This window comes from Oryzias latipes, chromosome 22, assembly GCF_053564925.1.
Source record: "Oryzias latipes strain Hd-rR chromosome 22, Olatipes_Hd-rR_3.1".
NCBI lineage: Eukaryota > Metazoa > Chordata > Actinopteri > Beloniformes > Adrianichthyidae > Oryzias > Oryzias latipes.
The window spans coordinates 28,547,278-28,574,442 of record NC_136258.1 but is presented as its reverse complement, the minus strand read 5'-3'; the positions used below and the strand labels follow the sequence as shown (position 1 = coordinate 28,574,442).

Here is a 27,165-nt window from a genome sequence, read left to right as displayed (position 1 = left end):
TATTTTTTTTTAATCAAAAAAAAATAAAGTTCAAATGAGTGGATTCAAATCAGAACAGCCCTGTTGCATGCGTTTGGCTGTGGGGCTCAGCGGCGCCCCCTGGCGGCCGCGCGGCCCGCGGCTGGGGGATTTCCTGAGCGGAAGCAGTGGAGGGGGTTTCCAGCGCGATCCGTCCACTCCGCCGCTGGACCTCCGCTCGCGCTCCCGCTGACATCTGCCTCACACAGCGGCTCGGCAAGCTCAGCCCGCACAATCCTGAACCGGACCCGGACCATGAGGTGCCCTGCCGAGGCTCGGAGTCTCCACGGTGGCGTCAGGCGCGCGGCGACGGTTTGAATCCGCTCGGAGTCCGGCGAGCCCTAGAGCCGCGGCCTTGCGGACGAGATTCATGTGAGTGCCCTGCTGACGCGCACACGCTCGGACACACAACATCATCGGGGGTTCGGGCCCGACAACACAACCCGCTGCTTCAGTTGTGTGTGTGAATGTGTGTGTGTATTTGTGAGGATACAAGCTAACAACCGGCTAGCAAGCACCCGCCGTCCGATCAATCGGATCAATAGATCAATGTAGTAGAGATGATGGGATCTCCGGAGGAGCTGGCGGGACGTGAAGGCATCAGGACTGGAAGCCAGGCACGTGCTGTCATCATCCCTCCTGGTTCTCCTGGGTTCTGTTGGTTCCGCTGGCAGAGCATCTGGACTCTGCATGTCTTGGTTTGGAGGAGGTGGTCTAAACTCGGTTACCCAGAATCCTCAGAGGGAGCCTTGGTTCCGAAGATACCTGCATCAACAAGAACTGAGGACTGTGGGGAGGATGGTACCAGTCTCCTGGTACTCAGACCGGAACCTCCTGTGAGGACGAAAGGAAGCTGAGCTCCCAGCCGAGCTGGCAGAACCAGAATCGGACCGACGGAGGGAGGACTCAGCTTGTGTTCAGGGTCGTGACCCACCTCAGAGGTTCTGATGGTTGGTGAGGTGTGGGCCTTCATTCTCCTTGTGGGTTTGTGGACCTGCTGCTGGTTTGGACCTGCAGGTGAATCCCACCTGTGTTGGGTCATCAGCTGACAGGATGACATCATGGCTGATGGTCAGGTGGTTCTGTTCCCAGATTGGCGTCAGTGGGAGTGGTGCGTTCAGGTACCCCTCAGAACTGTGAGTCTGTCAGACGATCAGCTGACCCGATTCAGGAAACCCCCTCAGACTCTTTCAGTGTGTGAGGTGGAGCTGAGTCAACACCCGCTCTCTGCCCCGGCCCAAAGGTTCTGCTCGCTCGCCCCTCCGTCCCACAGACTGCTGGTGGGTTCTCTGCTTCCCACAAACCGGTTCTGCCGGTTCTGAGGTTCTGTTTTGATGATGGCTGGATGTGAAAGAGAAAGTGGAAGCTGCTGGAATCCCCTGAAGAACCAGGATGCTTTTATTTTGAAGGCTGTCACACGATAAGGAGTGTGGGTCTGTGTGTGTTTGTGTGTTTTGGTGTGTGTGTCTGGGTAATCCAGTGAGTGGAAAAGCCCCGAACATCCCCACAGCTACACTTTTGTAGGAAGTCATGCTGCCTTGTGTGCGTCTGTGTGTGTCAGTGTGCGTCTGTGTGTCCTGCTCTGTCCTCTCATGGATTCTAGCGGGATCCTCAGTCCATCAGGAGAAGGTTCTGGTTCCAGCTTTTCCTTTGGAGCCCAGCGGCCCGGTTCTGATGCTTCAACACTGAGTCCAGGTTTGAGCTCAGAGAGAAGTTCTGCTTCCTTCCTGTGAGGAAGTTCTGGTTCTGACTGGAAGCTGTGAGGTGTGCAGCTGTGTGTGGTTTGACATCACGGCTGCTTGTGCATTTGCAGGTGTTTGTGCGATAGCAAGTAGGTTTGCATCAGCTGGTGGTTTGTGTCTGCTGGCGGTTGTGCGACTGTACATTATTGTGTGTTAGCTGGTTGGTTGTCCTGCTAGCGGTTGTGTGTTTGTGGGCAGTTGTGTGTCTGTAGATTATTGTTTGTCAGCTGACGGATGTGTGTTTGTGGATGATTGTGCAACTGTAGAATATTTTGCGGCTGCTAATGGTTGTACTTTTGTAGATTATTGTGTTTCTGCTGACAGTCATGCAACCCTAGATTAGTGTGTCTACGTATAGTTGTGCATCTATAGATCATTGCGTGTCTGCTGGCAGTTGTCCGATCTTAGGTTATTGTGTGTCTGCTGGATGTCGTTTGTAGATTGTCTCTTTGCTGGTTGCTGTGTGTTTACTGGTGGTGTTTGGGTAAAAGTGTGTCTCCTGTTGGTTTTGTGTCTGTAGATCATTGTGTGATCTAAGATTATTGTGCGTCTGCTGGCGGTTGTGCGTCTAGAGATGGTTGTGTGTCTGCTGGTTGTCTTTTGTAGATTAATGGGTCTCTGCAATGGGTTGTGGGTTTGTAGATTATTGTGTGTCTGTTGGTTTGATGTGTGTTTACTGGTGTTGGTGTGTGTGGGTAAATGTGTGTCATCTGGCAGTTTTTTTGTAGTTGTTGTGTGTCTAAAGAATGTTGTGCGTTGGCGGTTGTGTCTATAGGTTAATGTGTGTCTGTGGGTTGTGTGTCTACAGGTTAATGTGATTCTGCGGGTTGTGAGTGGTTGTGCGTCTCTGGGTGGACACAGTCCGGCCGCTTGTCTTCTTCCTGTCACATGACCTGTGACGGGTCCACTCGTTCTGCCTCCTCAGGTCATGTCAGCGGGGAGGAGTGCTGATGGGAGGGAGGTGCAGATTCCCCTCCAGCAGGCGGCGCCGTCTCTCGCCCTGCCCCTCTCTGCTGCCGTCCCCGCCCCCCCTCACCGCTCCTCCAATCCACGGCCGCCGTGCGAGCCGCCCACTCAGCAAGGTAAAGCGTGAGTTTGATCCCCTCCGTCAGACGACTCGTTACGCGACTCCCCCCCCCCTTATTCCAACCCCACCCCCCCTGTTTACAGCAACAGGTTCCAGGAAGTTCTGGGTAGAACTGGTCCATGTTCTATCAAAGGAACCAAAGCCACTCTAAACACAAAGCAGGGACGTCTTCCCAAATCGGCTGGTTGCCCTGGACCATCTGGTTCTCCGTCTTTCTGGGTTTGATCTCAGAACCTGAACGTTTTTAGTCGGAGAACCAGACGGAAAACAGGATTTCAACCTTTTGAAATAAAAAAACAAAACACGAGGATTTTGTGGTCACCTTCAGAAACACAGCTCAGGACGTTCCTGCCATTTGTCCCCGCCCCCCTGAAGTGTGGGTCTGCTCTGTCCGCTCAGGCGCTCCTGCGGGCTTCCTGCCGGTGCGTGGAGGGTTCAGGGATCACTTCGTAGAAGCTCCGGAAGCCAAATACTGCTGCGAGGCCTGCAGGCTGGTCCTGTGTCAGCCCCGGCAGACTGAATGTGGACACCGCTTCTGTTACAGCTGCATTAATGACATTCTCAGGTGAGACCCTCCCCCTTTTGTCGCAGGTGAGCTGTCGGTCCTGCATGAACACACCCCCTGACCTCCTCTTGTCTCTCCTCGTGCAGCTGTCCGAACCCGGTGTGTCCGGCAGACATGGAGCCTCTGTTTAAAGACAAGGTGGGCAGGAAGCCAGCAGGTGTGTGGTCTGTAAACTCCGCCCACTCACTGACGTCTGTGAGGCTTCCGTTTCAGATCTTTCGAGACGTTTGCTGCCATCGGGAGATCATGGCTCTGAAGGTCTACTGCCGCAGCGAGGCCAACGGCTGCCAGGAGCAGATGAGTCTGCAGCAGATCCCAGTGAGCTCATGCACCTCCATCCATCAGCGACCCCTCCCACCTGTGGGTCCCCGACTCACCTGTGTCACCTGTGTCCGCAGGACCACGTGAACGTGTGTCCGTTCTTTGAGGTTCCCTGTCCGCTGGGTAAATGTAAGGAGAGAATGATGAGGAAGGAGATCCCAGAGCACTTGGCCTGGAAGTGCAAATACAGAGAGAGCACCTGCGAATTTTGCAAGAACAAGATGCCTCTGACTGAGCTGCAGGTAAGACCCTCGTCTGACCTGAACAAATCTACTCAGACCTTTACCAGAACACTTGTAGATCTATTCGGACTGTTGTTGGAACTGCTGTGTTTGTTCTTCCTGAGCACTCTTTGATGTTTTCCGACTGTTGGTAGAACCTATGGGTTTGTTGTGACTGTTTCCAGAACACTCTTTGATGTTTTCCAACTGTTGGTTAGAACATCTCCATTTGTTCTAACTGTTTCCAGAACACTCTTTGATGTTTTCCGACTGTTGGTTAGAACCTCTCCATTTGTTCTGACTGTTTCCAGAACACTCTTTGATGTTTTCCGACTGTTGTTTAAAACCTCTGATTGTTCTTCCTGTTTCCAGGACCCTCTTTGATCTTTTCCAACTGTTGGTTAGAACTTCTGTGTTTGTTCGGACTGTTTCCAGAACAATTTTTAATGTTTTCCGGCGGTTGGTTAGAACCTCTGATTGTTCTTCCCGTTTCCAGGACACTCTTTGATGTTTTCCGACTGTTGGTTAGAACCTCTGTGTTTGTTCTGACTGTTTCCAGAGCACTGTTTGAGGTTTTCCGTCTCTTAATAGAACCTCTCCATTTGTTCTGACTGTTTCCATAACACTCTTTGTTCTCGTCTGACTGTTGGTTGAACCTATCCATTTGTTCTGACTGTTTCCAGTACACTCTTTGATCTTTTCCGACTGTTGGTAGAACCTCTCCCTTTGTTTTGACTGTTTCCAGAACTCTCTTTGATGTTTTCCGATGGTTGGTAGAACCTCTCCCTTTGTTCTGACTGTTTCCGGAACACGCTTTGATGTTTTCCGACTGTTGCTTAGAACCTCTCCATTTGTTCTGACTGTTTCCGGAGCAGTCTTTGATGTTTTCCGACTGTTGGCAGAACCTCTGTGTTTTTTTTGCCTATTTCCAAAACATATGTTGGTGCTTGAACCTGTGTGTTTCTTGACAGTTAGAGCCCCGCCCCTATCAGATCTCCATGGTGACATGGGTGGGACTGCTGGATAACCTGTTTTTGTAACTTTCAGAAACATAAAGAGACGGTGTGTCCAGCATTTCCGGTGTCCTGTCCGAACCACTGCACCTCCTCCTCGTTGCCCCGGAGTGAGGTACCGGTACCGGTCCGCTCTCCTCCCACACGTGCATGTCAGACACGACTGATGACTCCTTCTCTGTTGCAGCTCTCCAGCCACCAGCACGACTGCCCCAAAGCCCAGGTCAGCTGCCAATTTCACCGATACGGCTGCTCCTTCAAGGTGACTCCTCCTCTTCCTCCATCCAGCTGGATTTTTTTTGTCATGTTCTGGTGGTTCTGATGGTGGGGAGTGTTCTGATCATTAGGGTCTGAACCTGGACATGAGACAGCACGAGTCGAGCTTTGCGGCCGAGCACCTGAAAATGATGGCCACCAGAACGGGGCTTCTAGAGACCAAGGTAACCATGGTGACACATCCTTGGCTGCTTTAGGAGCTGCAGATGCTTTCGTCTGAGCACCGTCTGTGTTTGAAGGTGGAGGAGGTTAAAGGCGAGCTAATGGAGAGGTACAAGGTTCTCCCGGCTCTCAGCACCCGCCTGTCGGACCTGGAGAGCCAGACGGATGACCTCCGAGAGAAAAACCGGCAAATGGAGCAGAAGCTGGCTGCCATGCAGGTTAGTCATCAGGAAGCCCCTCCCACAAGGCATATGTAGTAATACCTGAGAGGGAAAACGCTGGTTTTAAGGAGATCATGGGCGTTGTCAGTGAAAGAAGCAGCATTAAGACGGATCAGAAGAGAAACCTTCATGAAGAGAAGAGAGAGAAGAGAAGAACAGCTTGTGCCACAAATCTGAAGATGGCGGAGCGGCCATCTGCAGCAGGAACGTTTGAATCCTCAGGATAAACACACTTATTCTGGAGAAGAGTCTGTTTCAATGATTCGATGATTGAAGGTGGAGCTCAGACGGTTCTCCTCACGAGTCCCGTTTTTCGTGTACCACGTTTCCATAGAAACTGATGAGTTCTCATACGGAGAAGCTGCTGGAGCTGGAGTTGGAGCTGCGATCTCTGCGCCAGCTCCGAGATGAGATGGAGAGCCTGCGAGGAACGCTGGACACCGTTCGAACCCGGCTCAGCGCTCTGGAGCAGGGAGGACGCGGCGGCAGCGGGTCTGCTCACACTCTGGGTCAGTACCGGATCGGGAGTTCTGCGGTCCTCTGCAGCGGGAGTAGAAGCCGGGCAGATGGTGGATTCATGCTGTTCTCTCCGCAGCCTCCCTGGAGACGCAGCTAAATCGCCACGACGACATGCTGAGCGTCCATGAGATCCGGTTGGCGGATATGGACCTGCGGTTCCAGGTGCTGGAGACGGCGAGCTACAACGGGACTCTGATCTGGAAGATCCGCGACTACAAGAGGCGGAAACAGGACGCGGTGGCGGGGAAGACGCTGTCGCTGTACTCGCAGCCCTTCTACACCGGCTACTTTGGCTACAAAATGTGCGCCAGGGTTTACCTGAACGGGGACGGGATGGGCAAGGGGACTCACCTGTCGCTGTTCTTCGTAGTGATGAGGGGAGAGTATGATGCCCTGCTGCCCTGGCCCTTCAAGCAGAAGGTTTGGCCGCATGCCTGCCTCACGATGACGTGCGTCTGTGCACCGTGGTTAGGCTGTGCTTGATGGGTGTGGCCTGTGTGTCTGTCAGGTGACGCTGATGCTGATGGACCAGGGTCCCTCCAGGAAACACCTTGGTGACGCCTTTAAGCCAGACCCCAGCAGCAGCAGCTTCAGGCGGCCCGTGGCGGAGATGAACATCGCCTCCGGCTGCCCGCTCTTCGTATCCCAAAGTGTCCTGGAGTCTGGCACCTACATCAAAGACGACACCATATTCATAAAGGTACGCCGCCGCGCTGCTTAAGGTGCCCCCATGATTCTGTGAATACTTAACAAAACGCCTTCTCTAATTGGCAGGTGACCGTGGACACGTCTGACCTGCCCGAGCCGTGAACGCCACGTTTGGCTGGTCTGAGATCAGTTCGGCAGCGGTCGTCCGCAGAGCCGAGGATGATGGGAACCGTGACTGATGTGCCCTATCAGAGCGGGACACGCCCACCTTTGAGCCTTTGGTGGACTGAAGAGCCGCGTGTTTGTGTGCACAAGAGACTGTGTGAGCGTTGCTATGGCGACGCTGCTCCGAGCAAACATGGCCGCCTCAGTGAGGACGGTCTGTACTGATGCTGTGCATCAACTTCTACTTTCTGATCATTACCTTCCTGAGGCATGCTGGGAAACACACGGCTGTCACAGCCTGGGAGTGCAGAAGAGACCGGGTCAGAGCGGTCCTACTGGGTTCTGTAGAGAAAGTGCTGAGGTGCAGGACGTGTTGGTGGTGCTGGTTAGTTCTGTTTGGTTGCAGTAGAGGCTCAGAACCAGCAGGTGGTGCTACAGGAATGTGTCTGATGGGCTACAGTGGCTCTGAATCGCTGCGCGGGGCAGCATTAATGGACCTCTTCAAAGAACCCCGCCTAATCCAAAGAATGAAAGGAGACTTGATCCACAGGTACCAGAACCTGAAGGAGCCCGCCCCCCCATCTTTGTCAAAAAAATTTCGGTGTCGGTTTGCACAATTTGAACGTTCACTGACTAGGAAAACATGAAGACAGGAAGCAGACGCTGATCTTCCTCTGAAGTTCCGATCAAACGTCTTTTTTTGTTTTTTTCTTTGCTTCACGCTCAGCCGCAGAAATGTCGTCTGCGTTTGTAAACCAGCAAAGCCGCGTCTGCAGGTCAGCTTCCGGAGGTCCGGCTGAAGACCGGAGCAGATCTGAGGAAGGTTTAAGCGCTGGTGTCTGATGTGTCTCACTGCCGATCGGGTGTGAGGTCAAAACACAGCTGGTTATGATGCCATAATGTACCACTTATTTAATTCATGACATTTCAAACTGTTTTTAACAAACCCAACAGTAATTTACTCCAACATTAATAAAGAAGAAATGAAAAACCACTGTCCGGTCTCCTCACCGATGATCCACAGTTTCTGATGTCTGAGTCTGCAGTGGAAACAAAACAGAAGGTTTTCAAACTCTTATTTTCATTTTTTTGAAGATGTATCACTAAAACTCCTTTTTTTGTTGGATTCTTGGCATAAATGTGAGCTATAATCCTGCCTGGGAGATTAGAACAGGATAAAAAATTAACAATTTTCTGCTAATTTTAGATAAAAGTCACAGTAACTGTTCAATAGGAGCTGCAACTGAGAAGTTTTACTTTCATCACATGAAAAATTGCGAAGTGTTGGTTTAAAACTGTCTTGAAGGACTTCTCTAAGAACAACCTGCTAACCTAACCAGGAACAGGAAATAGACGGATTGATGTGGCGGAAAAGGATGACGATGCCAGTAATCTGTGGTGCATTTAAACATTTCTAAAAAAAAAAAAAAAAAAAAGAAGTCTAGTCTAGGCATAAAAGTTTAAATGTCCTCATTTAATCCCCAACTTCCCGGAGAAGACTCTCAGGAAAACCATCACAAAGGAGGAAATGATGAAGCATTAGGACCTTCATCAGACAGACCCAGAAAACAAAAACTTCACAACTTTTAGTAGGATTTGTCTGGTTTATGTTTACTTATTTATATTTGAAATATTTGAAAATATTTATAATTTGAGGACGATTAATTAATCCGCCACATCTGATTGATCTGAAATAGATAAATAAGAAAATTGAACTACTTCTCTCTAGTGGAATATTAGTTACCTTTTTGATTTTAAGAGTTTTAACTATGCCAGGTAAAATGGAAGGGTTTAACTCTAACAATAATGACAAAACACTTCACAGGATCAACAAAAAAATACTGTATCGTGATTCATCCCAGTTATGAACAAACTGTTAAAGTAAAATTCCTACAAATTGATCAGATAAGTCATTGGTTTTTCAGGTACTCTCTTTTATCAAATTAAAATTTTGAAATTAAGCTTTGACATATCTAATGCAATTATTCACATGTTTTTAGGCTAATTATCTATATACCAGTATTTTAGTTTAAATTTGGTCTACTATTGTTTTATGCTTTAGTTAACATGTTTTCCTTTAACCGCTATAAATCTTAAATTCTTTCTTTTTTCTCGGATGATGACGCTTATTGTGGGATTTATGATTAGAACAGAAGCAAAAAACATAATGACCTCTTGACGTCACACTCCGCGTCAGTAGGGGGCGCCAAAGCCACAAAGAAGAAAAAAACAAAGAAGAAGAAAAGCCAAACTTCTAAAACAAACCTTGAAAAAGAAGTCAGAACCAAGAGGTGAACCGGGACTCTGTAAGTTCACAGCCGAACCGATAACTGTTCTGAAGTGCCACAGTAGAAGGTACAGTTTGGAGTGAGACGGGTTAAACGCAGTCACGGACCGGCGGTTCGTTCGGATGGTTTAAACGGTGATTCGGTTCGTTCGGGGCTGTGATTGTTAGTTGTCACCGACAGGGGCGCAGTCATAATAAGGACATCCATATTTTTCCAGTAACATTTTTTTAATCCAGTTTTTCTCGGGAAACCTTCGTGTTTTTCATGAGAATGCTTTTCAAACCGGAAGTGGAGCCACAGTGTTGGCTAGCTTCTTAAATTTTGTTGGTTAGCATTCTGAACAAGCTGGAGACTTAAAGCAACTTTTAGGACACGCTGGTGGATGATAAATCCTGGTCAAATAAAATACAATTATGTGTTTTTTTCCTTATAATTTTTACGACTTGAAATAACAATAATATATAAATAACCCTTAAAGCTAAAACCTTAAGCTATAACTTTAAATATACAACAAAGGTTGAAATCCTTATTTTTTTTTCTTCTTTCTTACTAAGGAGACTTGGATGTTGGACTTCATGTTCAGTTAAAATGATGTCTCTGCAGTAAATGGACCTCGTACAATCTCCGTCTGTTAAGTTTCGTGTGCAGCTCATGGTCCAGAACCTTAGGGGTTCTGCAGATGGTTCTATGGTTTCTATGCCTAAACTGGAAAATTATCCTGAGCTTTTTTGTTCCATTGAGGCCCATCTTATGTTAGACCATGTGGACGTCCAGGTGCATTTTTGGTCACCTGCACATGGATTAAACTGGCTCTGTTTAGCTCTGCTTGCTGTGTCAGGTTCTGTGTTTGGCTCGGTTCTGGTTGTGTCATCTTCTTCATTTCTGCTCGTGTCTCTGGAAATTGATTCAGCACAGTTCATGTTCAACTCAGAAGCTCCGCCTCTTTAGTGTGATTAGCAGCTGCTGATCAACTTCCTCTTTGTTTGTTTTCTCAGATCAAATGTTTGTCTGCGGGACGCTCTGTCGGTCTTCTGCTCTGCAGCTCTTCAGAGTGTTTTCCACCAAAACTTTACCTACTCTGACTCTCTTCACCAAGGTAACCAACTACTTCTTCTGGTTCCTCCTGCTTACCTTCTGTCTGCTCTCCCATCTGCAGCTGCTCCTACATTCTGTCTGCTCCATGTTCTCCCGTCGGCTCTCGCTTTTTCCCGTTTACTTTCCCGTTCTCCCGCCTGCTTTCCCGTTCTCCCGCCTGCTTTCCCGTTCTTCCGTCTGCTTTCCCGTTCTTCCGCCTGCTTTCCCGTTCTTCCGTCTGCTTTCCCGTTCTTCCGCCTGCTTTCCCGTTCTCCCGCTTGCTTTCCCGTTCTCCCGCCTGCTTTCCCTTTCTTCCGCCTGCTTTCCCGTTCTTCCGTCTGCTTTCCCGTTCTTCCGTCTGCTTTCCCGTTCTTCCGCCTGCTTTCCCGTTCTCCCGCTTGCTTTCCCGTTCTTCCGTCTGCTTTCCCGTTCTTCCGTCTGCTTTCCCGTTCTTCCGTCTGCTTTCCCGTTCTTCCGTCTGCTTTCCCGTTCTTCCGTCTGCTTTCCCGTTCTCCCTTCTGCTGTCCTGTTCTTCCGTCTGCTTTCCCGTTCTTCCGCCTGCTTTCCCGTTCTTCCGTCTGCTTTCCCGTTCTTCCGTCTGCTTTCCCGTTCTTCCGTCTGCTTTCCCATTCTTCCGTCTGCTTTCCCGTTCTTCCGTCTGCTTTCCCGTTCTTCCGTCTGCTTTCCCGTTCTTCCGTCTGCTTTCCCGTTCTTCCGTCTGCTTTCCCGTTCTTCCGTCTGCTTTCCCGTTCTCCCTTCTGCTGTCCTGTTCTTCCGTCTGCTTTCCCGTTCTTCCGCCTGCTTTCCCGTTCTTCCGTCTGCTTTCCCGTTCTTCCGTCTGCTTTCCCGTTCTTCTGTCTGCTTTCCCGTTCTCCCATCTGCTCACCTGCTTGCTTGCCTGTTCCACATCTGTCTTCTGCTCGGTTGTTATGGGCATGCTGTGATTTATGTGGCAGTGATGGTTCTGGTTCTGGTGGATAAAGGTGTTGTTGTGCTGTCTCTGTAGGACCCTTGCTCTCTGTGTGATGAAGCTAAAGAAGTGCTGGAGCAGTTCAATCACAGGGTGAGCCCAACACTCTTGATCGGGCTGGCCTTATGCTACCGGAACAGCAAGTTCTGTCAATAAAGACCCAAAAAGGTTCAGTGCCGAAGGACCGGGAAATTCTAAATACTGCTGTAACCAGTTTAATCAGCCTGTGTCCTGTCAGATCTGAGGTCACATGCCCTTCATCTTTAAGTTTTCAATCCTAAGTAAAGTTTAAACAGGTGCCTCCATGCACACCTGTGCTTCTATCCGTACCTGTGCCTCTATGTGCACCTGTGCCTCCATCCGCACCTGTGCCTCTTTGTGCACCTGTGCCTCTATGCACGCCTGTGCCTCTATGCGCACCTGTGCCTCCATGTCCACCTGTGTCCCCTCCCCCTGGACTCTGGCAGCTTTTCCAGTTCTTTACTAGTCCCTGACCTCCATCTGAAGGTATTCTGACTTCACCAAACCAGGCTTTGGTCCAAATCTGTCACTGTTTAGTGACAGATTTGGACCAGAACAGGAGATTCTTTTCCGTAAACAGGTCCATCAAGTCTCACCTGTCCCCAGGTGTGTTAGTGGCAAAGCATGTTCCAGTTTTACAGCAGACTCTAAACAGTCACCCTTCTCCCTCAAATACGTTTTTGCATGTTTTCCCCTGTTGGTGTGGAGGAGGAGGGGGTTGCTCAGGTGGTAGTTTGTGCTCCATAACTCCTCCTCCTACTCCTCTCTCCCCAGTTTGTTCTGCAGCAGGTGGACATCACTCTTCCAGAGAACCGGTTGTGGTGGGACAGGTACCGCTGGGACATACCTGTGTTCCACCTGAATGGCCAGTTTGTGATGAAACATCGCGTGGACGTCGCCCTGCTGGACAAACTGCTGCAGGACATTGAGTTGCAACAATTTTAAGGGCTGACGCCTCGCTAATCAATAAATGTCACCGATCAATCAGACTGCCTTTGCTGCGTCTTTGTTTAGGATCAAGGTTGATGCAGTAAAGCAAAGATGAGGCATCACCTGAGTCACATGACTCTTGTTGCATCACCTGATCCCTTGAACTCATCAATATTTACGCCGCTGACACTCGAGTCTGCGACCCGCAGCCAATCAGGGCTCGGCTGCCCCGTCAGGTGGAGCGGTGTGCTGGTTGCCACGGTGACGTGGGTGCATGGCGAAGCCGCAGGTGGGGTGATGTCGTCCAGCGGTTTGAGCCACAGGAGCAGATCTGTAGATGTCCATGAAGCTCTGCAAAGAGCCAAGAGGAGGTTCTGTGAGCTGCAGCTGCAAGTCCAGTAAGAACAGAACCAGGTTCTGATGATGAGTTTGGTGACGGTAAAAGAGGCGGGGCGAGTGCGTGTCTGTGATTCAGCTTAGCCTTTACGATATGACATGTTGATCCATGAATCTGTGATGAGATTTTTTTCTTAAAGTAATTTAATTTTTCATGTTTCTCTTTGAGAATTCATAATTTCATTCATCTTTTTCCGTTTTTGTTCCTTTCGGGGTCACGGGGCTGCTGGAGCCTATCCCGGCGACTTACGGGCGAAGGGAGGGGACACCCTGGACAGGTCGCCAGTCTGTCGCAGTCACAATTTAAAAAAATTATTCATATAAAATCGTTTTGTTTTTTTTTAGAACTAAATAAACTTAGTTTTGGGATGAACACAAAACAAAAAAAGATTCTTGAACTTAGAAATTGAAACGCTTCCGGCGTTCAGTGGTTTGCAGCCTCATGAACAACCGTAGTCTGTGGTTCTATGAAGGTTTGCAGAACCTCCACCGGAACCAGAACGTTCTTACAGTGAGCAGCAGCAGATACCTAAGAAGACTCCATAAAACCATCTCGGTGGCTGTGGTAGAGCGTCCACCCAGTGTCCCTTAAGACTAAACCCACGCTCAGGGCTTCAACCGGGGTTTGATTCCTTCCATCAGCAGCTGCTCACTGTTCATCAGGGAGGGGCTACATGAGAACAAATTGGTGCCTTTGGTCTCCACACAGGTTCTCACAAGGTTCTGACCAGTCCAACTAAACAACTACAGAGTGGGTTTTGGTTCTGGTTGGTCCATGGTGGATCAGGTTTGTGTTCTGCTGCTGTCACATTTATGAGCAAGAATGGTTCTGCTTCACTGGACTCGTGGGTCCACCTTGATGTGGGTCTGGGATGTGAACCAGATACAGATCCACTATTGAGGACACAAAGCTCCGCGAGGCGGTTCTGGTTCTTCCAGTGTTTGGGTGAAGTGCGGGTTGGACGCTCACACCTGGTCCGACAGGTGACTTCAGTCCTGATGTCTTTGTTTTCTCTTTTCAGACAAACCAGTTTGAACTTCTCTGAAGAGGCCAGCGAGTGTTCATGGACCCCCAGCAAGGAGCTCAGGGACTCCCTGGTGGACATGTACAGAAGTGAGCGTCTTTCTTTGGAACACTGCACAGCTTTGTACGGTGGCCCTGAAGGTCAAATCACTCGACGCAAAAATACATTAAAGATCACAAAAACAATTTAAAGAGCAAAACACGTTTAGTTTAGAAATCAAAACTAAATTCCCAAAAAAAGTCTTTTTTTTAACATTTCATTTTAATTTCTGGAAATTACTTTTGTTTTCTAAAATGTTTCTTTGTTATTTTGTTCCCTGTTCTTGGAATTGTCTTTTGATTTTTTTTAAATCTAATTTGTTTTTTCATATTATTTGTTTTGCTTCTTTAATTATTGTTGTGATCTTTAATGTAGCTTTTGCGTTGACTGATTTGTTGATGTGATTCGCACTTCTGGGCCACCGTAGATCCAAAAAGGCCATAAAATAAAATCTGAAAATGGGAATACAGAACATATATTCACATTTACAGAACATGACCTGTGTAATGAGTCATCTTGTCCAGTAAGGGGGGCTGTGCTCCTTCAGACCGCTCGGTTGCTCCTCAGAAACGCTGATCCGCTCAGAAACGGACGTTTGGCGAGCTTCAGGCTTCTTTGTCCAGAAGCTGATGTGATGCAAAAAGTGTTTCTTTCAGACTCTGAGCAGAGTGGAGCATCTTCACAATTTAAGATCTTTGTTTATGGAAAACTCAGAAAAACTTCCACAAATATTTTTGACGGAATGAATATTCAAACTGAACTGTCATAATTCTGTTGGGGGGGGCGGGGGGAAGAGGTGGACAAACGTGCACACACACACACACACACACACACACACACATATATAAAAAGAGAAGTTTTAATTTAGCTGGAGCAGACAAAGGCAGAGCCAAGAACGGGAAGAGTGGTCCTTAATCTGCAGGGTGGGTGGTCTTCTCCCGCTCCATTTAAATGAGGGGGGGGGGGGGGGGGTCGAACAGACAGCTGCTGTTCTCTGTGCAGGAATGTTTGTGCAAATAAAGTTTAGTTTGAACCAGGTCTCAAGCAGTTGATCTTAAGCAGAACTTCACCGAGCTGGTTGGTTCTGACCCGTTTACAGGCGGGCTTGCCCAGAACTCTCAGGTTCTAAGACCCGTGACCCCAGTGAGGGTCGGTTCCACGGGCAGGTGTGGAGTCATCGATCATAGTCCCACCTGACCGCCAGCAGAACTTCCTCCACATGGCGTTGGCTCAACAGTTCACGCACTAGCTAGCGGCGTGTTGACCCAAAGCACGTTCCTACTCCTCTCAAGTGAAACTTGGCGTGGTTCTGAGGTGGAGCGGCCCGGCCCGCCGTAACTGCATCCTGTTTACTGCATGTTGTGTGTGTGTGTGGAGTCCTCGGTATGTGGCGTGTCTCCTTCCTTTAATGTCCGTATCTAAATTCATGTGCGGCCCGGCGGCGGCGTGCTGACGGCGGGGCGGATCACGGGCGGATTGTTCTGGATTTGACTGGAAGCCTCTTTAATCACGGTGACGCCGTCATTAATATTCATGCAGTCAGCTGGAGGAGCCGCTCTCAGCGCTCCAAACTTTCTGCACCAAACGCATTAAACACAGCTTAAGAAATTAATGGACTTTAGTTTATACTCCACCAGCCAGGGGTGGGGGGGTGGGGAGCTCATGCTCCCCCCTCCTCTCCTGATTGGTCGCTGAAGATTGGTCCCATGATTGGCCTCTGCGTTTTCCCTTTTTTCTGCAGATTTTTCCATCTTTGACGAGACTTCAAAGGGAATGTGAGGCATGAACGGTCATTTAGGAGGATTTAAACCGTTATCACATCTGCAATTGTACATGAATAATAAGGAGAGCCGCCACCGCAATTAGCTCTGAGTCCACAAGGAGATCAGAGCCGGGGGGCAGGAGGGGGAGGAAGAAGTTTCAAAGTGAGGAGGAGGAGGAGGAGGAGATGTTCCTCTGACTCCAGCAGTTCTTTGTTGTCATGTCTCTCCTCAGACACCTGGACTTTGACACCATTGAAGGGCGGGGCTCGCAGGTAAGCTGGCAGCTGGACCGGGTCATGAGAGTGTCTGGACAAACAGAAGATGGTGCCACTGAGGCCTCAGGTCCACGGACAGGTGTGAGTCGGGTTCCAGATGTGATATGGTTTTTTTTTTGTTCTTTCAGGTAATCCCGGAGTGAACGAGGAGCTGAGGAGGCGTCTGCCCTCACCTTCCAGGCAGAACCCCATCAGCGCCGACAGGTGAGAGCCACACCGGCAGGCTGGGCCAGAACCTGTAGAAGAGACCTGAAGGTCCTGAAGGGCTTGTGGGTCAGTGCGCTGAAGGGGTTCGATCCGGTCACTGCACTGACCCACCCTAAAGCAGAACTGTGGTTCTTTCTTTTGTCCCCCACAGATCCGAGAACTTCCTGACCCCAGAACTTCAAGGCTGGCCTGAGGGTAACCGCCATCTGTCCGTACGATCATCTGTCCTCTGACTCGCCTCTCGTCATCATTCTCTCCTTCTGCACTCGTCTTAGTCCTCCAGGAGCTCCCTGTGCCCTCCTGCTCCTCCTCCTCCTCCTCCTCCTCTCCTGGGCCTCCTCTGTCCTCCAGGCTTGCAGGACAGATGGAGGTGGACTCATCCCCCAGCAGGGGCACCTCTCCTGGACAAAAGAGCAGCAGGGACCCCGCCCATGACTCTGTTACACCTGCAGGACGTGTCAGCCCTGCTCTGGGAGCTCAGCTGGACAGGTGAGTTCTGGCATGAAGACAGCAGGAGCCAGGTGAGCCGCAGCTCTGACCCTCAGAGCGTCACTGCCCCCGCAGGTGACAGGTGGAACTGCAGCGGAGGCTGTGACCTTCCTGCGTTTGGTGAGAAGGATTAATGTGATATGTTTAGACACGCTTATTAAAAAGTTTATTGCTTTTCATCAAAGCTCAGTGTCTTCTCGCTGTAATGCGACTTCATTTGGAAAGTTTTCAGGTGAAGTTGAGCCGCGGCACGCTTTGACGCTCCGTCTGATAAATTTAGATTTGATTTGATTAGCCGAGGCGTTGAGGGTGGAGCAGAACCTGCAGCAGGAAGACGAGGAGGCTGATTAGAAGCAGCTGATGTAATAAAGTCAGAAACAGTCAATTACAGCAGACAGTGTCAGCCATGTTCACGCTCTTATTTACCTGCTTTATTATGCCAAGAAGAGCCTGACCTTTAAGGTAATATGAGAGAATTACAGGCGAACATCAGCGAGCGCTTATTAAAGCCGCCGCCCGCGGCTCGCTGCCTCGCAGCGGATAATACGAGGCCGCAACCTCACTTTGAGGCACCTGACCCCACCACGCCACGGCCGGCTGGCTGGCTGGAGGCCCCAGCACGTTCGGCGTGGAGGACAAAGCTGCTCACAGCCCAGGAAGCACACGGACGGTCATCGTGAGGGCTTCACAGCGGTCGTGTCATCACCTCCATTCCCCTTTGTGTCTGCAGCCCTGCTCAGATCTGTGCTGCAGCTCGTCCTCACGGCTTCGATGGAGACAAAAACGTCTCGCTCCTTCTGAAGGAGCTGGACGCCCTCAGAGAGGTCAACAACAAGGTGAGCGTCCGCCCAGGTGGACGTGTTTAAAAAAGCTCCGATCGTCTGGATTGATTCGTCTGTTAGTCACCCAATCAAAAAAACCTGTATCATTTTATTAATTCATAGATTCTGCAGAGCAGCTGGAGTTCATCAGAAACTCTGCGTTGTGGGCGGGACAGTTGACTTAGAGCTAAACCCCGCCCCCCATTCCCCTCCCCGTTGCTGAGAGCTCAGAGCAGGAAGGTTGTGGCCCCGCCCAGCATATTTTCTACGCCACAAATACGATCTCTGTCTAAAATAAGTTTTTTTTCTGCCCCTGATTCACAACAATTTGAATAAAGAACTACTCAGAAATGACATTTTAAACGTAATTTTCTTTTTAGATGCAAGAACATGATAATTTTCACTGGAGTGGGTCTTTAATGACCTTGTCTCCACTGAGCGGTCCGGTCTGGTCCAATCCAGTATTTTTGAGTGTTTTCATTATAAAACTGTGAGTGGAAACGCTCACCTGACTTGATTAGACCGGACCGGACCGGACCGGTAGACATCGGCATGATGCATGATGATGTTTGAAGAAAAGCAGGAATCTTTCTTGAGTTTGAGACCCAGATGTTCCTGCAGAGACTTCAGAGCAAATGTTCATTAACTCCATCCGCTGATGGAGTCCATTCGCCTGCGTCTATCCTGAGTTTGGCTGATAATGGAGAAGTCATGTGACTCGCTGTTTACGGTCTCTCAGCTTCAGGAGCAGCTGGCCCAGAAGGAGAAGGAGCTGCACGTGAAGGAGCTGGACGAGGAGCTGAAAGAGGAGCAGAGGGAGGCCCAGGGCTGGGACCGAGCAACATGTGAGGAAGACGAGGAGTTTCTCTACTCTTCTTGAAGAGATCTTCGCTTGGAGACAGTTCAGATCTCTCTTTAGAACACAGATCTGTCTGTCCTCAGGACGGGTTTGGTTGTTTTTTTTCATGCATATACTCTGGTCCAGTCCTCCTTCTAGAGGAGAACCTTTCTGGAACCTGGTTAGGCTTCATCCAGCCGGCCTGGTTTAGATCAGCTGGAGTTAAAAAAAAATCCAACATGGAATAATAAAAACCAAGGATTGTTTTCTTTTTAGTACGAATTCTTACTTTAATGAGAACATTTTTCTTAAGTAGAAACCATTAATTATGAGGAAAATTTGATTATACTTAAAATTAATATTTTGGAAAAATTCTGGAACCGTTTCAGAATGAATCTGTGATTCCGGGCTTCACCTTTTTGCGTCTCCTTCCCCTCCCTGGTCCTGGCTGCCAGTTTTGTCGGGTCTTCCTGAGCAGCGTCATGGAGTTCTGTGTGGAGCTGAGTCCGCTTCTTCTTCTTCTGCTGCTTTATTTACTGCAGGCTGCTGTGGATCAGTGTAAACCTGCTGGGTGTTGCTTGAATCCATAGCGAAGTATCGGTTCCGGTTTGAGCTGTTTAGATGTTTTTTTAAAGATGGATCTGATTTCAAAGTCGTCTTAAATCCAACGATAAAAACTATTATGGAAAGGGGCGTGGTCTCTGGTTTTTCTAGACCTGATCATGCTAAATTGAAGCACTTCTAAGAACCAATGACTAGGAAGCAGGAGACGGGGTGGTCAGAACCAAACCCTCAGCTTTTGTTCTCGATCGTGAGGCAAATAAGAAAGTACCAAAGCCTGCAGTCCATCAAAGAACCACTAGGGGATGGAGTCAGAGCCCTTGACTGTAAAGGGGCACTGGACCGAGCAACTGTGACGTGATGTGACATGGTTTACTTGTGGCTCCAACAACACAAAGCCAATTCAATCGGCTTTTTTTTCCCACAACACAGACGCCTCCATGTCGGAGCCAGATGTTGTCAGTAAGCAACGATTGGTCCGAGTTAGTCTGAGTCAACGTTACTATGGCAACCACGCTGGCCATTCAAGAGTCAGCTTGTTGGAAGGCCACGCCTATACCACTTGAAAGCAGGAAATCTGTCAGTTAAAGGTTTTGCAATGTTGGACTTGGGGGCAGCAGGCTCCGCCTACTTTTCTTAATGCATTATGGGACCAGCGAGCACCGGTACTCCCTGTTTGGAATGCCAGGGCAGAGGGGTCACTCATTCCAGTTTTCATACACAATCAATGGTCAGAACCAAGCACTCATTATTCGTTCCAAAACAATTACAAAGTGCCAAACATTGCAGTTCCTCAAATAACCCCTAGAGGCTGCCGTCAGACGGGAGCGTGAAAGGTCTTATTTTACACCTAAACCAAACATACGTGCGGCCTGGTTTCATGGCTGTTTTCAATGTATATTTCTTTCCTATTCATGTCATTCAGGTAAACTTTAAAAAAAAATAATTTTAATTTTTTACAGCTCACATTTCAGAGTTTTTGTTTTTTGTTTTGTTTTTTTGACTGGTGGGTGGGCGGAGCCAGTAGTTTCAAACTTAACTTCATCGCGCCCAATCTGTGTTTTTAGACTAAAGGTGGACGGAGCCAACTCCAGTCAGTGTCCCTGCTTTCAGTTTTGTGTGATAGTTTTTCAGAACTGGACCAGATGGCCGGTTCACACTGCCTTTTGGTATCACACTGGCACCTATCGATAAAAAAAAAAAGAGCTACCGGCCTTCGCTCGCACCCGCAGCCCGTCACGTCACTCCACCACTGACAGGCTGGCTGCTCTCATTTTATTTCCAGTCTCCACCGCTGCAGCGTTTCCGTGTTCCTGCACCTCCTCATCAGCGCACACGCGCTGGAAACTAATTTATCTTCCCCATGAAACTTGGTTTAATCTTCGCCTCTTATTAAAAACAGGCAGGGGGCGTGTCAGAGCGGGGCTCAGGTGGCGTTCACCTCTGTCTCCTGCTCATGGTCTAATGAAGACCTGAGACCTGCAGTGACTTCATGTAATGAGAGAACGGAATTCAGAGAGGAAAAGCTGCAGATGAAAGAGCGCGTGCAGACGTGCTTCTGACGGCTGCAGGTAGAAGTCTTACTGACGCTGGTTCCAAACGTAAAACACCTTAGCAGCAATAGACCGAACCGGCCTGAGAGTCCTCTGTCACCACACCTGTTTATTGTTTTTATGTCCCGCTGCCGTCCAGGATCACAAAGATCAGATTGTTTTACTGTTTTACTGAGTAACACCCCCCAACCCCCACCCCCTGACGTACTAAAAAACTCACCAAACGATGACATCACAGCGGGAGACACCGTCAGAAGAATGGATGGGGCCCAAAGTACCTTATGGGGCTCAAAAAACGTTTTTCAACATCCAATAGTGAAACCAAAACACAGGTGTCGGGGATATCCAAAGGAAGTTTTTCAATTGTTACAGGCTGGCCACAGGACCTACAGATTGGTGGCCATTTTGTCTCAAAGTGTCATTGTTGGTGATTTTTAAATTTTGCACAATATGGGAAAGAAAACTTTTGTTTGAGCAATCTTCACAAAACTTCACACACCACCAGGTTAGGTCTACCACAACCTAAGTTTTGTTGACCTTTAATCTTAGGAAGAGGCTGTCATCTTGAAATCCCCCCCCCCCCCCCAAAAAAAAATCATTTTTAGGCCCGCCTATAAATTTTGACTCGTAAGGATTTTGATCAATCGCCTCTCAACTCCTTGAGCATTTTTGGGAAGCTCGTTTTGTGAAGTTCGTGTAGGGAGCTGGCAAAAATGGCGTTAGCGTGGTGAGCTCGCAAAAGTGGTCTTAGCGTGTTGAGCTCGCAAAAGTGGTCTTAGCGTGTTGAGCTCGCAAAAGTGGTGTGAGCGTGTTGAGCTCGTAAAAGTGGTGTTTGCGTGGTGAGCTTGCAAAAGTTGTGTTAGCGTGTTGAGCTCGTAAAAGTGGTGTTTGCGTGGTGAGCTTGCAAAAGTTGTGTTAGCGTGTTGAGCTCGTAAAAGTGGTGTTTGCGTGGTGAGCTTGCAAAAGTGGTGTTAGGGTGGTGAGCCCACAAAAGTGCTGTTAGCGTGGTAAGCTCGCAAAAGTGCTGTTACCATGGTAAGCTTGCGAAACTGGCATTAGCATGGTAAGCTTGCAAAAGTGTTCTTAGCGTGTTGAGCTTGCAAAAGTGGTGTTAGTGTGTTGAGCTTGCGAAAGTGGTGTTAGCGTGTTGAGCTTGCGAAAGTGGTGTTAGCGTGTTGAGCTTGCGAAAGTGGTGTTAGCGTGTTGAGCTTGCGAAAGTGGTGTTAGCGTGTTGAGCTTGCGAAAGTTGTGTTAGCGTGTTGAGCTTGCAAAAGTGGTGTTAGTGTGTTGAGCTCGCAAAAGTGGTGTTAGCGTGTTGAGCTTGCGAAAGTGGTGTTAGCGTGTTGAGCTTGCAAAAGTGGTGTTAGCGTGTTGAGCTTGCAAAAGTGGTGTTAGGGTGGTGAGCCCACAAAAGTGCTGTTAGCATGTTGAGCTTGCAAAAGTTGTGTTAGCGTGTTGAGCTCGTAAAAGTGGTGTTTGCGTGGTGAGCTTGCAAAAGTGGTGTTTGCGTGGTGAGCTTGCAAAAGTGGTGTTAGGGAGTTGAGCCCACAAAAGTGCTGTTAGCGTGTTGAGCTTGCAAAAGTGGTGTTAGCGTGGTGAGCTTGCAAAAGTTGTGTTAGCATGTTGAGCTTGCGAAAGTGGTGTTAGCGTGTTGAGCTTGCAAAAGTGGTGTTAGCGTGTTGAGCTTGCGAAAGTGGTGTTAGCGTGTTGAGCTTGCAAAAGTGGTGTTAGCGTGGTGAGCTTGCAAAAGTTGTGTTAATTCAATTCAATTCAATTCAATTTTATTTGTATAGCCCAAAATCACAACAACAGTTGTCTCGATGGGCTTCGAAGTAAAACATGAAATCAAAAGGATCACGAATACAAAGAGTTCAATAGAAAAATACTAAAATGAACTAACAAACTGACTAAGCTATACTGGCATCCCTGCCCTTAGACCCCCCTTCGCGGTAAGGAAAAACTCCCAAAAAAAACGGATTCCGGAAAAAACGAAGAAACCTCAGGGGTGCCCACATGAAGGAGGGATCCTCCCCCAGGACGGACAGGCGATTTACCAGAAATCTTAGAGAAGAATTAACTTATCTAAATCTACAACTACAAATATAAAAGTCCAGCAGACGAGCTTCATCCAGCCGTGGTTGTGGGGACAGTCAAAGGCGCGAGTCGAGCCGGAGACAGGAACCACAGCCAGGTGTAGGAGCAGGAGCAGAGACGAGGTACTCGGTCAGGTACAGAGCAGAGACGAACCAGAGATGAGCCAGAGGCAGGATCCACAGCCAGGTGTAGGAGCGGGAGCAAAGGCAAGGTAAACGGTCAGGAACTGGAGCACGGATGAGCCAACTGGGGTCTGGAAGCACTCCCACTCCCCAGGAGGGGAGAGGAAAAGAGGGACAATACATGAATCGCACTGCACCAAACAGAGGCATGGAGAACTAAATGATAAATTATGATCAAGAATAGAGGAGAGGAAGGGTAGAAGTAAAAAAGGAAAGAGGACAGAACCCCAGTGCACCATGTTAGCATGTTGAGCTTGCAAAAGTTGTGTTAGCGTGTTGAGCTCGTAAAAGTGGTGTTTGCGTGGTGAGCTTGCAAAAGTGGTGTTAGGGTGGTGAGCCCACAAAAGTTGTGTTAGCGTGTTGAGCTTGCAAAAGTGGTGTTAGCGTGGTGAGCTTGCAAAAGTTGTGTTAGCATGTTGAGCTTGCAAAAGTTGTGTTAGCGTGTTGAGCTCATAAAAGTGGTGTTTGCGTGGTGAGCTTGCAAAAGTGGTGTTAGGGTGGTGAGCCCACAAAAGTGCTGTTAGCGTGGTAAGCTCGCAAAAGTGCTGTTACCATGGTAAGCTTGCGAAACTGGCATTAGCATGGTAAGCTTGCAAAAGTGTTCTTAGCGTGTTGAGCTTGCAAAAGTGGTGTTAGTGTGGTGACCTAGCAAAAGTTTTGTTAGCGTGTTGAGCTTGCAAAATTGGTGTTAGCGTGTTGAGCTTGCGAAAGTGGTGTTAGCGTGTTGAGCTTGCGAAAGTGGTGTTAGCGTGTTGAGCTTGCGAAAGTTGTGTTAGCGTGTTGAGCTTGCAAAAGTGGTGTTAGTGTGTTGAGCTCGCAAAAGTGGTGTTAGCGTGTTGAGCTTGCGAAAGTGGTGTTAGCGTGTTAAGCTTGCAAAAGTGGTGTTAGCGTGTTGAGCTTGCGAAAGTGGTGTTAGCGTGTTGAGCTTGCAAAAGTGGTGTTAGCGTGTTGAGCTTGCAAAAGTGGTGTTAGCGTGTTGAGCTTGCGAAAGTGGTGTTAGCGTGGTGAGCTTGCAAAAGTTGTGTTAGCATGTTGAGCTTGCAAAAGTTGTTAGCGTGTTGAGCTCGTAAAAGTGGTGTTTGCGTGGTGAGCTTGCAAAAGTGGTGTTAGGGTGGTGAGCCCACAAAACTGCCGTTAGTATGGTAAGCTTTCAAAAGTGGTTTTAGCCTGTTGCTCACATATTTTTTAATATTTTGAAAATGTAACGCATGAATTGTTGGCTCAAGCTGAGTGAAATATTAACATATTAGGAATGTGGGCGTGGTTAACAGAAAACTAACGCTGCCAAAGTAATCCAAGGTTTACTGTTGTAGATTCTTTTAAAAATTTCGTTGACCTGTTTGTCACCCCCAGGAGACCAAAATATAAAACAGTTACTATGGAAATATAACCAACATAAAAGCTGCCATTTTAAAACCTTTTTTTTTGTGTTTTTTCTAATATAGTGGTCATGTGTAGCTCTGACCAGGCTGGCAGAAGGGGAGAGGGAGGAGTCTGAAACCGCCGCTCAGCCAGTGAGGGCGGGTTAAAAAGAAGTAATGGGGTGCGGTGAGGGTTAGGGGCAGGCCATTCAACGGCGTTGCCGTTTTAGTTCATTTTTGCCTTTCCGGTTTGCACGTTTGCTGAGACTCTGCAGTAGAAAAAGGAAAAGAACTGTCAGGTGGCTCACTGGTTCTCTTCTGGTAAAAACGTTTCTTTATCGGTGACAGCCTGTCCGACAAGAACATCTTATCTTCTGAGGTTCCCATCTGGACCCGTCAGCTGGTTCTGGTCACGGCAGCAGAGTCAGACAAAACTATTGACTTTTTGTTTATGTGACCTTGAGTCTGTTGTGCGTTTAAGATGAAGTCCACTTCAGTTCTGGTCTTTTTGTTGGACCGACAGCTCCACAAGAAACACAAACAACACACACATCTCCATCTAATGGATCCCCTCATCTCCTTTTCTCCTCATTTGCCTCATTCTCCTCTCGACACACCTCTGTTTTTCTCCACATCACATGTTTTTGTCCCCTCAGCTCGGTTGGAGGAGGTGCTGGAGGCTCAGAAGGACCGGGATCAGGCTCTGATGTCACGACTCCTGCTGGCCAATGAGGAGAGGGACGAGGCCTTGCTGCGTGTGCGGCGCCTCCAGCAGGCAGCTGAGTACGACTTTGTTTTGTTTGTTGTTTTTTTGCAGAACCGGGCCCTCCGCTCCACAACGTTCTTGTTCTGTCTGAGGAGGATTTGCTGTTTCTGTGTAAAAACAGGTGATGAAGAGGAGAGCCTCCCTCCTCTGTGCTCCTCTTCATCATTCTCGCCCCCCTGGATGAAAAGATAATTGACATGGAGCTTGGTCCTCGTGATGAGCTCAGGAAATGGATGAGCACGCTCTGTCTGTCAGGACTGCGTGTGTGTGTGCGCGTGTGTGAGTGTGTTTTGCTGATGGAGGCCATGCCCTCTGTGTGTGTGTGTTTTTGGTTGGCATGTGTGTGTTTTAAGTTCAGCAGCTCAGTTCAGCGTGTAATGCTACGTTCACACCGGGTATGTGACGCCTTTGTCACACTCCTGATTTCACACTGGATGGGGAGGGAGGGGCTTCTTCTCTTTCTGCTGTTTGCTAGCCCACGTTCGCCACCTACAGTTGGCGGGAAATTTCGTAGTGGTGCAAATCTCATGAATCTCGCTCTTTCATAGCTGTATTCTGATGTTTGAAAGGCTTGGTGTCGTAAATTCCAGCCGGTAGTTCTGCACAATAAATCGCAAATTTATGGTTATGGCGAAATATCAGGCTGTGCAATATGCATATCCCAAAAGACGACAAAAATTGCAATGAATGGGTTGCCTTAAATGTGCAGAAACAATCTTATGGCAGCTTGAAGTATTTAACGAATCAAATAAATCCATTTATGCATTTGACCAATCAGATGGTTGGCCTCCTTTGTAGACTAGGGTCATTTGGAGTATAATTTAAGTTATGTTGACTTTTATTTAAACTAAACTGTTGCAGTGAAATGGAAACAATGTTTTTAGTTGTATTGCTATTTGTTCATGTACATTGACCACTAATATCGCAAATCGCGAGTTTTCCTCATACAGTGCAGCCCTACCAGCCGGGCACAAATCCCAATTATTTATTTCTCCGCCGTGAATTAAAAAGGATGCCATCCATACGTCACTACCAAACCCGACTCCCTGATTGGTCCGAGTTTGACCTGGTTTAACTTTCAACACGCGTTTCGTACGTAGAGCCTGAAGACTATGGAGTTAATTCAGTCTCAATAATCAGAAATGCACACAACCTGTTTCACAAATACACACGCTCTGATTCACAAATGTAATATTACACAAGCGTGCAATATTAATTTGGAAATGCACACATTGTGTTCCACAAACACTCGTGGTGTTTCACACATGCACAATAAGTGTTTCTCACAAAAGTGCACGCTGTGTTAAAAAAAACTAAAAAAATTGTTTTCAGAAATTAACTAATTTTTTCAGAAATGCACAATAGATGCTTCACAAACATCATTTTTAGGTACACTTGTAATATGAACTCACTGATCGTGCAAATGTTAGAATGAGCATTCAAAAACCCGCTCTCAATTGTGAATCTCCCCACATTTGTGAGAGATTTTTCTGCGGTGAATATTGAGACTCCCTTCACGCTGCAGGTCAACTGTCACCATTGGCTAATGAATCTGCCAATCAAACTCATCAGCAAAGCAGGCGTGCTGGCTTTCAGCCAATCGAATGGCCTTTTAGACTTTCTCCAGCTTCCACACAGGTGACAAAAAGCCCCACCCATCTTAAATCTTAGATCTTCTAAAATCTGAACGATCTGTGAGTTCATATTACAAGTGTACCTAAAATGATGTTTCTGAAGCATTTATTGTGCATTTCTGAAAAATTATTGTGAATTTCTAAAAAAAATGTATTGTGTTTTTGTGTGCACATTTGTGAGAAACACTTATTGTGCTTTTACACGCATTTACATAGACTTGTAATAGAAGTGGTCTCTTGAACGGGTGTTACCCATGGTGGTGGAAAGGTAGCTTAATAGCATCATTGGTTCCTCAGAGAATAGGAGCAGAACCTGATTCTGTTGATTCTTTGGACACACTGGTCTGGTTTCTGTCTTTGATTCCCAACAGAACTCATCAGGCATCTTCCCGGTGAGCTGTGGACCTTTGATCTGATTCTTCAGGTTGGCCGAGCCTCTGTGAGGTTTTGAGGTTCTGTTTCTCCAGCTGGTTTAGTTCCTGTTCTGTTCTTAAACTTTGTCAATCGGATCACTGAGATGATCAATGAGAGTTCTGAGGAGTGCGGACCCAAGCTGCAGATGCATCCACTGCTTCCCTCCAGTTTCATAATGAATCCTTTGGCTCATTGGGATTTCTGAGAGGTCAAAGGTTAATAAAATGTTGGCCATCCACCTTTGAAAGGAGCTTTGAACTGAAGAAAACCAACAAGCATTGCAGCAGAGTTCCTCTTAATCCTCGGAGGGGGGGGGTTCCTGCTGAGAAGGAGACGAGCTGGACCGCAGGTCCTGCCTCAGAGGAACGTGCTCCTCATCGTGATGAAGAGGAGCTCCTCAGAAGGACGAGCAAAGATTGGTTCTCGGCTCGCTCGGATCATCCGATAGCAATAATGGCTTCTGGCAGCGGTGGAGGAGCGTGGGCGTGTTAATGACGGAGGCAGAG

The 27,165-nt window shown here is 48.1% G+C and overlaps 2 protein-coding genes across 7 annotated transcripts in view; both read left to right on the top strand.

Annotated features, from left to right (window-relative positions):
* The first annotated feature begins 77 nt into the window (after positions 1-77).
* On the top strand, positions 78-7,952 carry traf3 (TNF receptor-associated factor 3). Of its 2 annotated transcripts, XR_013653267.1 has the most exons (15): positions 89-390; positions 2,686-2,842; positions 3,247-3,412; positions 3,499-3,550; positions 3,626-3,730; positions 3,811-3,975; positions 5,002-5,082; positions 5,155-5,229; positions 5,315-5,407; positions 5,483-5,623; positions 5,961-6,135; positions 6,222-6,447; positions 6,516-6,565; positions 6,654-6,845; positions 6,920-7,952. XR_013653267.1 is itself a non-coding variant. In XM_004084394.5 (14 exons), the coding sequence occupies exons 2-14, from the start codon at positions 2,689-2,691 to the stop codon at positions 6,953-6,955; spliced, it is 1,779 nt and encodes a 592-aa protein (XP_004084442.1). In that variant the 5' UTR covers positions 78-390; positions 2,686-2,688; the 3' UTR covers positions 6,956-7,952. The 2 variants fall into 2 exon arrangements, 1 of the variants encoding a protein (XP_004084442.1); XM_004084394.5 differs by having other exon boundaries at positions 78-390; positions 6,222-6,565.
* A 1,189-nt stretch (positions 7,953-9,141) lies between these two features.
* mipol1 (mirror-image polydactyly 1) overlaps positions 9,142-27,165 on the top strand; it is a 31,077-nt gene continuing 13,053 nt past the window's right edge. For 2 of the 5 annotated variants that reach the window (XR_013653271.1, XM_078941158.1), the window contains exons 1-10: positions 9,181-9,264; positions 10,242-10,342; positions 11,327-11,383; positions 13,660-13,751; positions 15,868-15,943; positions 16,098-16,141; positions 16,222-16,435; positions 17,166-17,271; positions 17,996-18,101; positions 24,502-24,628. Coding sequence is in view for 4 of the 5 variants with exons in the window: in XM_078941158.1 (XP_078797284.1) it covers positions 11,346-11,383; positions 13,660-13,751; positions 15,868-15,943; positions 16,098-16,141; positions 16,222-16,435; positions 17,166-17,271; positions 17,996-18,101; positions 24,502-24,628 (803 nt within the window). In the remaining variant the exon portion in view is untranslated. Of the gene's footprint in view, positions 9,265-9,294; positions 9,314-10,241; positions 10,343-11,326; positions 11,384-13,659; positions 13,752-15,867; positions 15,944-16,097; positions 16,142-16,221; positions 16,436-17,165; positions 17,272-17,995; positions 18,102-24,501; positions 24,629-27,165 lie in introns of those variants that run through there. The other 3 variants (XM_078941159.1, XM_078941160.1, XM_020699801.3) reach the window with 3 other exon arrangements.

Excerpts from the sequence above, each read along its gene's own strand:
- traf3 (XM_004084394.5), top strand. The coding sequence starts at position 2,689 with ATGTCAGCGGGGAGGAGTGCTGATGGGAGGGAGGTGCAGATTCCCCTC. Across the intron at positions 3,976-5,001 it reads TGCCTCTGACTGAGCTGCAG|AAACATAAAGAGACGGTGTG; the intron begins GTAAGACCCTCG and ends TGTAACTTTCAG. Across the intron at positions 5,408-5,482 it reads CGGGGCTTCTAGAGACCAAG|GTGGAGGAGGTTAAAGGCGA; the intron begins GTAACCATGGTG and ends CTGTGTTTGAAG.